The 14,412-nt window shown below is 45.6% G+C and overlaps 1 protein-coding gene across 12 annotated transcripts in view; it reads left to right on the top strand.

Moving 5' to 3' along the window:
- Positions 1-6,508, top strand: part of NAP1L4 (nucleosome assembly protein 1 like 4) — a 28,808-nt gene extending 22,300 nt beyond the window's left edge. For all 12 annotated transcript variants that reach the window (XR_012586821.1, XR_012586820.1, XR_012586822.1 and 9 more), the window contains one exon: positions 5,226-6,508. Coding sequence is in view for 4 of the 12 variants with exons in the window: in XM_074585727.1 (XP_074441828.1) it covers positions 5,226-5,264 (39 nt within the window). In the remaining 8 variants the exon portion in view is untranslated. The remainder of the gene's footprint in view (positions 1-5,225) is intronic.
- The last annotated feature ends 7,904 nt before the right edge of the window (positions 6,509-14,412 follow it).

The following is a 14,412-nucleotide window of genomic DNA, read 5'->3' as shown; positions in this document are numbered from 1 at the left end:
ACTTGCAGATTATTTCTTAAATATCTCCTCTGCTCTTCTTGAGAACTCTTGCAAGTCATCAGCTTACTTAGTATGTCTTTCCCAATATTGTTCTTGTTTATGCTGCCTGACAAAGGCAGTCATTCGCTCTTAGAGGCCGCCTCTTGAGCTCTCATGATTCTGAACATACTTAAAAGAAGAAAAAAGTTCCTTCTATTGTATAGTCATCTTCCACCTTTCGTTCCCACGTCTCATGGAGAACAATGCCTGCAACAGGCTCTGTACTTTTTCCCCTTGTATTTTAGGCTTGTATCTCCCCCCCCCGCCCCACCTTTGGTTACTTAGGAGGAGCTGTAGTCTTCCCAACTCGTTCCCTCTCTGCATAGATAATGCACTTCTTTGCCTTTGTTAAACTCAAAATTGAGCTGCGTTTTAGTGTTTTTTCTATTTTATTTCCAATCTGATATGGTTTGAGAAGCCAGCCGCACTGCCTCAACATACTTGCACTGTTCATTCACCTGCAGTAGTAGAACATCCATTTCTCGCAACAGCTTATATGTCATCCAGCTGTAATCTGTTACACAACTGTCTTCCTTACTTGCAATTAACGATTGTCAGCCACTGGCTTCAGTTTTTCAGGTCAACTTTGAGTTCTGTTTTTTGTCTTTTAAGACTCATACCCCTGATCCAGTTTTCCACTCCTGTCTATCCCGTTTTCTGGTCCAGTTTCTCCCTGCCCCTTGCCCATCTTTGCCTTTCAGTTCCCCCTCTACTTTTCTTGTATCTAGAATAGTTTTCCTTTTCACAGAAAATAATTGTTCTTTTGGTCTGTTTTTCTTTCAAATCCAACTTCTCTTCAGTCACTTCCACATTACGTCTTCCTTTATTGTCATACTACATTTGCTATATAAATGTCAACGCTTCCTGCTTTAACTTTTCCTCCTTCCTTCCTCTCACTTCTGTCAGTTGTAAGTACATCTGAGTTGCAGTTAGAATCAGGTCATTATCATCTCTTGCACAAAGCACTTAAGCTATTTATAAATAAGTTGTGGCTTTGGAAGACTAAGCAGATGATTGGAAGTTGCTAAGAAAACAGATAAAGTAGCTTGTTTCCTTTAGTATGTTTTTTTTAATGTGCTTGCATGCCTTGTTTCTTCAGCTGCCTTTATTTCACCTTACTAACACTAAGCTTGAATTAGAGTAGTAGCTGACAAGGTAATATAGAATGATGTTTTGAATTATGAACTAAAGGTGCTGTGGGGAGAGACTGCAAGTGCTTCCAGGTGCTTAGTCTACCTTTTAACTAACAGTGGCAGAAGGTCCTGTTAGTGGCAAGTTCATTTTCAGAACCTTTGAAGTGTTCTGTCCAGTTATGGAGGAGGCAGTTCAGACCACCTGCTTGCTTAGCTCCAATTAGTTCTGAGTTTACTTCCCGTGTTTATATTTTATATCCGTGATGATATGATGATCAAAGATAAGATTTAGCTTTAGGACCCCTAACTGGACTGTTCCATGGTAGGACATCTGAAATACTGAAAGGTTTTCTTCCCTCTCTGCTGTAGAGGACAGCAGCTTTAGTGCCTACTGCCTGCATTGGTCCCACTGTTGGCAGCAAAGTCTCTTTGGGAGTCAGATGAGATCTTGATGGGCTGCCTGTGCCTGCACAGCTGCTTTAGTGGATGGGTAGCTTCCCAAAAAGTAATTTGTAAAAGTAAGGAGGTAAAGGCTCAGTTGCTCCTTAAATCATGTAGGAATGTGTCCTGCCTAATCTGTTTAAACATTAAAGATAACTAGAGATTCGGTGTCTCTTTCAGCATAACTTTATGTGAAAAAGATCTGGTTTGAAAGGATAAATTTCTAAGATAAATGGTATGGATACTTTGGACTTACGCCTCCATCCCCTAGGACACCAGATTGGGTGGACAGAAGCAGTGGGCTATGTGTATGAAAGTAATGAAAGAAATACTACTTCAGACCTGCTTTTCTTCACTTTAGCCCTATGATCCTGCAAATTTTAGATTAAATTCCCTCTTCAAATTTGGTGCATGTCCTCTATGTCCATAAGCAGCTGATGCAGTTTAGCTGATGCAATTGCTGATGTCTGAGCAAGTGGTCTGTACGTAACCTAAGTAGCTCAAATTCCTTGCAGTGTTCTCCTGGGTAATGCCGGAAGAAAAATGTTCATGTCCATTGTAGCAAGAGTTTTGGTGGGTTTTTTGTGTGTGTGTGGTTTTTTTTTTTATTCTGAGCAAGTGATGTGATAAATAAGAGGCAGTGGCAAAAAGGCTTTATATTGATGCTTGTTAGCAAAAGAGGAAAAAATAGGTGGGAGTCTCACTTATTTAGCTTGTATATCTCCATTGGAACAGTGTCTGAAACTGGAATCAAAGGCCCAGAGTAGTTTAAACTCCTTGTACAAAATAAGTAAATATTATTAAATACTTTAAAGACATAAAAATAAACTCATATGAAAAGTTGTAGAACTTTAAGTCATTGCTCATGACTTCTGTAGGCAATCTCTTTATGTCAGAAAAAATTCTTACTTGTCTCTGTAGTGCTGGTAGTGAACTTTGTGTTTGCTGCTAAATGTATTTTAAAATAAGGTGCCGTTCCTCCTTATCTTTGCCGTTAAAGTCTCTGTCTTTATGGCCTGGCTGATGATGCACTTCACCATTTCTAAGATATGTTCTGAAGTTATTTTAGGGAAATACAGCATGAATGGAAATCTTGCTAGAATGGGGAGATAAATAGTGCAGAGTCTGTCTAAGGCCAATAAATGGATTGGTAGTGGTTGGCTGACCAAATCTCACCAACCATCTGGACATCATGGGAAGAGCAGGCTCAAATTTAATAGCCTTGCGTGAGGGAGTATGGAGGTAGCGTCTCGATCACACAGATTGGGGTCTGGTCCCTGATCTTACAGGAGCCGTTAGAGGCCAAAGATAAATTTGAACATGCATGTGCCTGATGGGGCAGCTGTAACTTGAAGAACATTATGGTCATCTACTTCTGCTCTTGTCATCTTGGGCTTAGACTGAGATACTTCTACGTGAGGCTGACAGGCAACTGAAGACACTATGGAGCTCATGTGCTGTCTTGCTCAGCAAGAGCAGTGCTGTGCTGTTGAAATGGTGGAAGAAAGAGTATTATGTCGGAATCTGGATCTGAGATACTGCCTTGTTACTTAGGACCTGCATAAACACTTTATATATATATATATGGTCAAGATAGATATGCCCTCAATTGTAAGCTAAAAATAGCATAAACTAGCAGTATTTCTCTCAAAATTCTCCAACAACTGACTCATATCCGAGAACTCCTTAAACTATTTTTTTTTTGTCTGAGAGTAGTAATGAATGCTGAAAGGCCTTTAAGAAGGAATGCTGTAATCTCTGTGACTCAGTTTTTTACAGGATAAAGACTTATATGCAATAATGATTTAAGTGTTTACAGAAATACAGAAGTATAAAGAGAAGACACTGAAGTTTATTAGAAAATATAACAAGGGTTTTGGTTGATCATTAAAATTTGGCTGAAATGGTTACAATGGTCAGCCTAAGTGTGTCTGATATAAATATAACAGGTGAATAGGAAGGAAGGAGGGAGATGGAAAGATTTTTAAAGTACTTTCTAAATAATCCAGTGTGTTTTACTGGATTGTGGCTCTTTCCCAGAATGCATGGGGTAGGGGAAGTGATGCTGTGCGCTACTCTGTGGCCGTGTTCAAATACAAAGCAGTTATAAGAAAAATTGATACTTTTGGAAAGATTTTTGATAAAAATGTTGCTGGTTTTTGCCTGCATCTGAATGAAAAGGAATAGCATGCAATATATTAGTAGGGCAGTCAGAGGGTTTGTTTTTTGAGAGAGAGAATGCTATTTTTGTGTTCTGTGTAAACATATCCCTCTCTTAAAGAGGGCATTCATGCTGTATTTAGTCCCAGATCAGTGAAAATGAATTCATATCAGTGGTATTGGGAGTCCGAAGCAGATGAGAGTGCAAAGATGAAGTCAGCCAGATTTACTGGGAGAGGAAAACCACGAGGAGGTCCGAAAGGTCTTTGGCATATCTGTGTAGAAGAGACTTTAATCTAGACTTCCAGTAGGAATGATAGTGACCACTGTAACCCTAAAGCATTTTAGGAAAGGAAGAGAAAAACAGTCTGGGTTTAGTGCAGATTATCAAGGGCAAGATTTATGATAAGGAATCTTAGTTGCACCTGTTCTTCCTCACCACAGGCAAAATGCTTGAGTTGTCTGAGCTTGGGGTCACTTGCTGTATAAGGAACTCTTGCATGTTTGCTTCTTTTACAACATCTTCTTTAGGATAGTTACTAACAAACATTTTATTTTGCAGTCAGTGACATTCAAAGTGTCATGTTTTATACCTGTATTTTCTTTACTAGAATTCAGCAGGTTTCTGACTGCTATTTTTTTATAATAAACTATATTAAGAATGGTAAAGGGAGAAGCAGACAGGGTAATAAATTCTCATGCTTTCTAACAATCCTGTTTTACAACAAAAAAAAAAAACCAAGAAGTGCAGTGTAAAACCTGAAGTTCTTTAGTTGTTTGAGTACTTGTTCTCCTTCCCAAATACACTTCCTGTTGCCAAAGGGGAAGTTGTTTTACTACTTAATGAAGGTGTTTCTACTTTTACATGTTCAGATTAACATGGGGACTTCTTGCCCAATGTGAAACTGTTGAATAGTTACCTGCTGGTGATGCAGAACCTAGAAGAAATCAACACATTAATTACATTTTTATCACCTTAGCAGAAAGGGCAATGCTTCTAAGAAAAAAACTCAGACGTGCTGCAGAATAAGCAGCCTGCCTTCCCTGCCTTCCTCCCTCCTCGGGCTCGGTGAGGAGGTGGCAGTTTATTGTTAAACTGTTTTAATAGGAACTGAAAGTCAAATTGAGCCTCTGGTTGGGGGGAGTAGAAGGTGGTTTGCTTTCATGTTTGTTTGAGCCTTGGCCTACTGGACGGAGTGTAAAGAATGCAAATGTAGATTAGAAATAGTATGGAGTACCAAGCAGTTGTGGGCGGGGGGGACCCCAATAAATATGGTGACTGCTGTTCAAAATTTTATCATCTAGCTTGAATTTATATGCAGCTTTTTTGTACATGTTAATGATACCTCTAGCTAATTCAGACTGCATAGCCAATGTCTTTTATTCATTTAAGTATTTTCTTGTATGCCGTTTTGATTTTTAACCATATTTTTTCTTTTTCCCTTTATACAGAAAGATTTCAGCCAACCTGCTGAATGCAAACAACAGTAATAAGGAAATACCACTTGGAAGTGATATTTGAACAACTTGTAACAAATATTTGGATACCTGGCCTGCAGTTCAGGATATTCCATCGCTGCAGCACAATCTTATTAACAATGCTTAAAATTAATTTGTTTTAAAATGCATGATTTTCACTAACTTTTCTTTATTGCTTAACATGTACAGTGGCAACTTCAATGCATCTGGGAAATATGAGGTTTAATTAAAGCACACTCTACAGCCGTTGGTACACTGTAGCTAAGTATGTCAGTAGGCCTTTAGAGCCTTTTGCCCTATGCATAGGGGAATAGTCCAGACTACCAAGTGAGGATTATCCATTTTCTTGTTAAACATTGAAAATTGTGGAATAGCAATGTGCTGAGAAGCTAAAGTAAATGGATTACATGTATGGTAGCTGAAACAGATAGAGCAATATGACTTTTTTGCTAGTTCCCTTCCCCCTTTTTTTAATGTTTCTTGCAACCTACAAATTGAACTAGTGCTTGAGCAGCTTTAAATGTCATATTTATTATCTCAGTAAAACCAATTGAATTGAAGTAATTTTACTTCATGGAAGGGGGTGTCATATTTGAGACTTAGTTGTTCATCTTACTATTTATTTATTCATGTTTGTAAGTACTTTGACAGAATTAGTGCTTTTTAATAGTTTTTAATATACTTGAAAAATCTTCCTCTTTTGCATACAATATGGGTACTTGTAAAACAAATAATTTGAATTGGTCTCAATGTAGTAATCTAGACAGAAGAAACAAACTTGCATCAAAATGACAACTCTTCTGGATGAAGATCAAAATGCAAAGGCCAAACTGTTGCTGTTAATGGAAGTGGGTTGCAGCCAAAGAACCAGGAAGTTTCCAATAGTCTTACTGCTTAGTGTCCAGCATGGAAGGACTTTTCACTCTGAACACAGAAATTTATCAAAATTCAATTCAATAAACCTGAAGTTTTGGTGTCTTACTTGCAACACTGAAATTACTCCATTCCACAATTTGTTTTATTTAAAGCTCTGAAGTCTTCAGAACTACCTTTTGTTGTTGTGTGGCACTTCAGGTACACATTTCTAGTTTCAACATCCATTGCCAACCTCTGGCAGCAGTTGAATAGCAGCTGTATCAACACTGTGACCAGGCATGTAGAGTGCTCCAGCCTTACCTGACACATTTGTAACTTAATACGGTGTTTTCAATTTGTACAGAATAGATAGAATATTCTATTAAAGTTGTGAAACATGATCATCGCTCCTGTCTGGTCCATAATGCTTCCTAGCTTAAATGAGTATCCCTTTGACTTCTGGTAGTGAACGGTGGAGTGTTTAAGGCTGTACAGCTCTTGTCTGAACATCCTGATACTTTCTTTTGTGGTCAAAAGCCAAAGAAAAGGAGCCCTTGTAAAAACTGCATTATGGAGTTCTTTGGTGTAAATCAGAACAAACTTGCTCAATTTGCAACTTAACAGTTTCCTTAACTTCTACCTCTCTGGAATGTTTTATAGGTATTGGGGTTTGGGGGGGGGGGGGGCGGGCAACGTCATTATCAAAGATGCTGCATGATCTGTGCAATTTGGAGGTGCTTTATAGAATTGCCTTAAGTTGGAAGGGACCTTGTGACATGTGAAGGTATCCCTATGTCAATACCTTGGAGTCAGAAAACGCTGAGGTGACACAGTGTTAAGGCAGGAGTGAAGGAAGAGAGGAAGGCAGGGATGGGTTCTAGGCTTTTATTTAAAAAAAATAAATGAAAAAAATATCTGGAACCAGTCAAGTAACCTGCTACAGCAGGCACAGAGAACAGCATAAAGGCATGTCTGACAAGGGCAGGAGCATGAATGGAGTTTGCACACATGCGAACTGGCTAATAACAGTGCCAGTGATGTTAGGCACATCAAGTAGAGGTATTTGACCAGCTTTTTTTTCTTTTTATATCAAAAGAAATTGAATTATAGTTTCCCCTATCCTAAAGAAGTGCTTTCCACTACATGGTTAAAGAGGAGCGCTGCAACCTGGAGATAAACATCTGCAAATTAGCGCTCTGAAGTAATTTATGTGCATGAATCCCAAAAGGCTAACTTTAATTTTGAGAAAACGGGAAATTCCAGAACACGCAGAGCAAATGCGCCAGCATTCAAGGAGCGCAAATGAGGTGGGTGGGTAACCAAGCTGCCTAGCGAGATGTTTGTCCTCGGGAGAGTGATGGGAAAGCCGAGCTGGGATTCGTTAAAGCAGAGTTAACGCCAGTTGACTCAGCCTAACAGAAAACAGGTCTTGTCGAAGCCCAGCCGTGCGCTTGCCATTACAGATCTAGCTGATAATGGCAAAGAAGAGCATTTCGTAGACTTCTCTGTTTTCAGGTGGTTATTTATAGGCTTTGTCTACGGGGACAGTAACTAACAGGTAGTTGAACAGCTCGGCTCATTCCTTCAGCAGACAAGAGTACGAAGGACTGATGTGTTGGTTGTCGGAATGTCGCAGCTGGAGGCACCCAGGCTGGGTGGTAAATACAGGCTGAGCAGGTGTGCAAAAATGAGGCCAGAGTGAATAACTGATGGAAAATAAAATAAAATAGTATCCGTATGTGTTTTCTGAAGAGTGTGCCTTAAGAAATACAGATTGGGGGCCCTATGCAAAACTAAGGCGGGAAGTTCGAAAAGTGGTGAGGTGATCCAAAAAAAGTGAGTCTACACGCGTACATGCCTGATGATCGTCACGGCAACCTGATAAAAGAAACTGCGAAGTTCAGTCTGTGGGAACACGCTCTTTTGATGCAGTCTTCGTGGCGGTAGCTTCTTATTTGAAGAAAAAAAAAAAAAAGGCTCCATTTCTGGGTCTGAAAGTTGAAGCAGCTGGAAGCACTTCAAGCGAGATTAATTTGGCGTGTCACCTACTCGGGCTGCAGCGTGATTAATAGCTTCTCAGCACCTCGGTTGTCTAGGAAGAAAGCCTTGGAGGTACTACCCCGCTGCCCCATCTGATACAGAAACAAGTGGCAAATACTCTGCTTCCAGCTGAAAATCGGGGACCGGTTGTGGTTTCTCAGGAGCCTTTTGCACAGCGTTACGGTACCTTTATGGGAGCTTGATATTTGGGATAACTGAGAGCTGTAGGCTTTCAGGTCAATTTCAGTAAGTTCGGTTATCTGGGGTTTGCTATCTGGTTAGGATTTGTGGTGGCTGGAAAAATTAAAATGCTCTCTGCGCATTTCCACTCTCCTTATTAAACAGGCTTTTCCTGTTTTAAAAGAAAGGAGACTCGTAATAAATTCATCCTCGGTTAAATGCTGCCTTGCCGGCAGTTCCTCAAGCAAATGAGGTCTTGCCGAGGAAGCCAGCTCAGCACAGCGCAGTCCAGAGGAGAGGAGGAGGAGGAGGAGGTGGAGGAGGAGGAGGAGGAGGAGGAGGAGGGCAGAAGACGAGGTCAGACTAGTTGCGGCACGAGGAAATGCCTCACTCCTTGTGAGCCGGGCGATTCGGGAGGCGAGTTTCACATGTGAGGCATGCCCCGGCTGCCTGACGTGACACTGAGGGAGCACATAACCTTGTGAACTTGCGCTTGAAATTTGCACCATCTTCTGAAGCACCTTGGCTTGAGCCCTTTTGGAGACAATTAATTACAGCTCAGCCAGAAAACGGAAGAAACATCCTTGAGCCTGTAAGCACAAGCAGGGGATCATGCAGCCGGGTGGGAGACTTGCTTCTCCTGCCACTGGAGCAAGTGTTATTTTCCCCCAAAGCCTTGTGATCTCTAAATTTCACCTGGTCCTGTGGTTTTTTATGTCCACCAACATGTGGCTTGTGGAAAAACATGACATTTACTTTGGGTTCCTGCAGCTCACCGCTCGATAGCCTGTTGTAAATGGCAATGTATATTTAAAAAAAAAAGTGCTGCACCCATGCTTCTTTATCCTCTGCCTCTTCCCACGGATAAATATCTGTATTATTTCCCAAATAAAGTCTGGGAGGCACTGATTTTGTGTCCATACAGTATCCGTTCAGGACTCCTCCCCTGAAGCTGAAGTCCTCACATTTTTCACCTTTGTTGCCCATGCTTTGTGCTATAACCAGTGTGCAACCAGCTCTGTCACCATAGCCGTGACCTGCGCATGGAAGAACCTTCCTCCGCCTTTCCCAAGCAGTTTCTAGTCATCACTCTAATAGCAGGCAGAGCTATTTTTTTCCGTATGCTCATATTGCCGCCCTAAATACCTCTAGCCTCTCGCAGGCCAGGGCCGGGAAGCCTGAACAATTAACGCCATAAGTCACTCCACTTTGACAAGCATCCAAACCCACTCCCCCCCTTAAAAAAAAAATTAAAAAAAATAAAAACCCAAGTCTGTGTGCTGTTAATCATGTGAAGGAAGGCTGAGCTGTTTGCCGAGTGCCAACTTTTGTTTCCAGACCGGCTTTTTCCTCTCTGCTGCTTCACCTCGCCATTACACAAGCAGAAACGCACGCTCCACCCAGCAGCGCTCGTCTCTTGCACAAGCCGCCTTACCCGCCGGTTTTTACCGTGGGAATCCGGACACCTTGTGGGGATGCCAAACCAGGTGAATACAACCCGGCAAGCGGGCGCTCCAATCGCCGGGGCAGCTCTGCGCAGCCTCCCGGCTGGTGCGAGCCTTTCTGGTAACAGTCCCACGCTGCAAAAAAAATACCCTCCCAGCGCATTTTCCTTTCCCAAAGGAGCCGTCGTCAGCGACGCAGTGGCCTGTCGCTGACGCGCCCCTGCCTCGCTGCTTGCCCCCAGCATCTACAAGTTAAATGTGACCCATACCAGACCCACCCCAGCTTAAGAAAAGGGCTGAAGAGAAGGGAAACGGTAGGAAAAGGGATTTACTCATGATGCAATGTGACCCATAGGGAGAAAAAAAAATTAAAGAAAAAGAAAAAAAAATATATAAAAAAAATAATTCGCCCCTCTGCTCGGGGCAGAAACCAAACAGCAGAGGATATGCTGGAAAAGGAGGCCCCTTAGTCTGTCACCGCTGCAAATCTTTGCGCCATGCAAATATTCCTTGTGAGCTATTAAACTGATCTTTTCGCAAAGGAAATTCACTCCTGGCGGTTCTTGAGTCCACTTCATCCACGTTTTAGGGGTAAAGGAAGAACTTGTCTCGGTGTTTTAGCATTAGTGTCTAATTGACCAAGAGTGGTAAGGTCACACTTAGGAAAAAAAGAACAACAAACCCTTCCTTTTTTTGTATTATTTTTTATTTCACCCAATTATCTAGTCTTCCTTCTTCCTTTTCATGCTCATGACTTAAGGCACATTTCAAACTCTTTGATTTGCCTGGACAGAAAGAGCACGAGGAGGGTTGGGTACAAAATTAGTATCAGAGGCACTACCAAAGCAAACTCCTGAAGTCGGCGATGGGATATAACTTGTTAGGGGAGTTAAAGCACTTGCCGTAAAGGTCACGTAGAGCTCCTGCACGCAAGTGAATAGTTCAAGGCGTTTTGATGCAGAGAAAACCAATTAAGATATAACTGCTGCTGACATTCCCCTAAGCCGTTTCATCTCTTACCGCTTCAAAAAAGTAGGGAAAAACAAATTATGTACTTTCAATCTGAGATTTATATAGGATGAATTGTTGCTTAGCCTATGAAAAGATCAAAAAGGAGATCTTTGAAGGCAGATCGCCTACAAAGAACGCTGGACTGTTATTATACCCAAAAAAAAAAAAAAAAGAGGTTAATAAGCACGGTTCAGGTCAAAACGCAGGCAAGTGCGGTGTGTGCAACAAAGCGTTCGCAAGGGCTGCTTGCTCAGGTGTTTCAAAGCCGGACAGCAAGAGGGTAAATCCCTGAGCCGGCACCTCGAGCAGCAACGCTGCGTGTGTATTCAGCTCTGAGCTTGTAGACTTGGTAGAGCTTCTTTGGCTGGAAACTCCTGCAGTCACGGAGATGGCGTGGCTCGCGTCAGGATCTCCTGGCCAAGGAGAAGACGGGATGGAGCCCTCCTCCTGCCACCCCCAGCTTCACCTTGTGCCTTCTGTGAACCAGGATTTTTGGTCCCTTTCGCCCAGTGAGGCTGAAGAGGCTGAAAATACCCTGTTCTGTTTGGGACTGAACCCCCTGTGAACTCATTTTTCTCGTGCCTATGGACAGCAAACGAGGCGCCCTCCGAACCGGCACCTCGCAGGGTGAGGTCAGTGCGGTTCCCAAAACCAAGCAGGGGTGGGGACCGCTCCTGCGGGTACTCCTGGCCCCGGTGAAGAACTGCTGCCAGCTTTGAAGCATCCCTGAGAGATGGACACCGAAAGGCAGAGCTGCAGTAGCCATCCCAGCTCCAGTCCGGCGAGATCCCAGCGCAGGGCGTTCCTCTGCCAGGCATGGGGAGCGCTGCCCCCAGGTCTCGTTCTCCATCCCTCATCCCCTTGAGCATCCCTCCCCTGCAATTCGCCCTGTCTGCAGGCACAGGGCAAGAGGAGGAGGAGGAGGAGGAGGAGGAGGAGGAGGAGGCAGCGTGGCCTCCCTTTCCCACCGCAGCGTGCGGCGGCCTCTCCCAGCACCCGGCCCAACCAGTACGCGGGGTTTGCTGGGCACGAGGAACCCGCCAGCGCCGTTTCACCCGGGGTCCGATTTCAAAGCCAGCCCTGATGAAGACGTTGGGTGAAGGCAAAGCAAACAGACACCGTAATTGCGGTGTGCTCTTTCTCATCTCCGCGGCAAGTTGCAAAATGTGCCGCCTCCTCCCTTGTCAGCCGGGCTTTAATTGGCTTTAATGAAGAGGCAATTACGTGATTTCAATTTTTAATTAAAGGGGGTGGCGGTGCAGGGGAGGGGGGGACCGGCCCCCTTTGAGCATGTCGGTGGTACCATGGGAGATCTCTGGGCACGGTGTGCAGCAGGGGCTGGGGGGGGTCCCCTGTCCTCCCCCTGGGCTGGGAGGGTTCGTGGGGGGCTCTGGGGCGACTGGTGGGGGCAGATAGAAGCTGGCTGCCTCCTGGCCATGCTGCCGGCACTCTCGGATCCTGCCCCGGCACCCCCAGGCAAAGCTGCAATCGGCTTTTTTGGTGTCAGAGTCAGTACATCAAAGGGACAGCGAACAGCTTAAAAAAACCCCAAGCCCCAAAACCCTCCGAAGCCAAACCAAGCCCTCCCCACACACTGCACCAGCCAGAAATGCCTCCTGGATAAAATACTGGGTGGTTGTTGGCAGGGGAAGGAGCTGCTGGGACGGGATGGGTGTCTGAAAGCAGCAGCAGGGCCACAATTAGGAGCTCAAAAAGTAATTATTTTATTTATTTTATTTTAGCCAAGCAGTAGGCAGCTGTACCCTGACAGCGACACCTTCCCTGTGACCCCGCAGAGAGAGCACCAAGGTGGGACTGACCCACCCAGCCCCCGTGTGCACCTTTCCTGTAGGCACCGCTTTGTCCGTCTGTCCTAATGTGTGACCAGGGAGGGAAAAAAGGAGGCACGTGGTAGAAATCTCCCTTGGGAAACAGTGATAATTGCAGGGACCCAACTGCCGGCTTAGTCCCACGGTGTCTCTGCCTTTTTTTGCTCTCTCTGGCAGCCGGGAGGCCAGAGCTTTGGCCCTGACTTGGTCCCATGCACTGGGATGTCCTTCCTCCCCGTGTTTCAATGAGACGTAATCGCTTTACGACTTCGTCCTGCCAGAGATAAAGGAAATAATTAAGAAAAAAAGCCGGCAGCTTTGTGGCTGCACCGTGCCCTCGGCGTTTCCTCCACCCCGGACGGCACTGCTGGCCTTGCCCTCCATGGCAGCGGCTGGCAGGGGCAAGTGGCCCCAGGACCACCGGGCTGTTGGCTGTGGGCAACCTGGCTGGGTGGCCAACACCTCGCCGCCCCGCAGGGCACTGGCCTCGGGCAGGCAGGGAAGCCGGGGCTGCTGCCCAGCTGGTGCCGCTGATGGGAGCATGGCTCCAGTGAGGGGAAGGGAGAAAAAAAAAAAGGGGGGGCGGGAAGGGAAAGGAGTCAAGGTCCAAGGTCTTTCTGTGCAATGATTGATTCACCTGCTCGGCAAATATAGCTGGGGCTGGATGGCAGGCTGGCGTGGGCGGGCTGAGTCACCCTGCTGCTGCCGGCCGCCCCAGCCCCAGCCCCGCGCCAGATGGAAGAACAAGGTCGCCTTTAACCAAAGAGAAGTGAAACCTGCTTTTTATAAACGCCCGGATGGGAGTAACGTGCAAGAGCTGGGCTGGGTCCAGCAGTCAGTGCCAAGCCAGCAGCCTCCTCCCTTTGAAGGTTGGGGTTGAGATCCCGCTCCAGGCTCCCCGCCAGCCCCCCACCGACACGAACCTCCCCCTGCCTTCCCGCTCCCCCTGCCCCGGCGTCCCAGGTGATCCACAAGAGCTCGCCGGCCTCCACACCCGCAGCAATCATCCATCCCAGCCTGGCTTTGCGGAGGGGACTTTTTCGCAGTGACCCACAACCTGTTGATCTCCCAGGAAAATGCAGTCCTGCTCCCGCAGGGATGGATGGCGGCATCCCCACCCCAGTTCCCAGCTTTCTCATGAGGCTAAGGCCTTTTTCAGGATGATTTGCAGCAACCGCTTGTGGGGAATGAAAATAAAATCGCCCTCCTGCATTTTAGGCTGGGGAGCAGGGTCCTGTGTGTCAGTGTCACTGAGCAGCCACCCTTCCCTCGGGGCTGCCCCATCCTCATCCTCATCCTCCTCATCTTCATCCGTGCATGGCCATCACCTGTGGCTAGTGTAGGCAAGGGGGTCCTGGGCTCCTGCCTTGGTACCTCGTGTGCACGGCACCTGCACATATGTAATGTGTGCGTGTGCGGAAATAAAAAGCCTTGCGTAGAAGACATGGCTGTAAGAAACCAGGGGGAAATATAAAATCTCCCCCCGCTGCCCATCATGGTGGCAGCGCGGGGCGGTGACTAACCGGGAGGGTGTTTCTCCTCTGTGGCAGCACAACACCCCACACCTCCGGTGGGGCTGTGGAGCTCCCAAGCATCCCATCCCTTGCTGGAAAAAAAGTCTCCAGCACCACTCAGATGCGTGTCCAGAGGTCCCCATTCCCAAACTGGGGGCAGCATGGGGACAAGCAGCCCTGCAGCACTAGGGCACCTGGAGATGCCTTTCAGGGACTGGGAAAGATGTGATGACTTTGCCCACTCAAGATCTTGGTCACCTGGCGATGGCGTGTGGCATGAATAAGA

Source organism: Larus michahellis, chromosome 4 (genome assembly GCF_964199755.1).
Source record: "Larus michahellis chromosome 4, bLarMic1.1, whole genome shotgun sequence".
Taxonomy (NCBI): domain Eukaryota; kingdom Metazoa; phylum Chordata; class Aves; order Charadriiformes; family Laridae; genus Larus; species Larus michahellis.
This window is presented reverse-complemented; position numbering and strand designations above follow the sequence as displayed.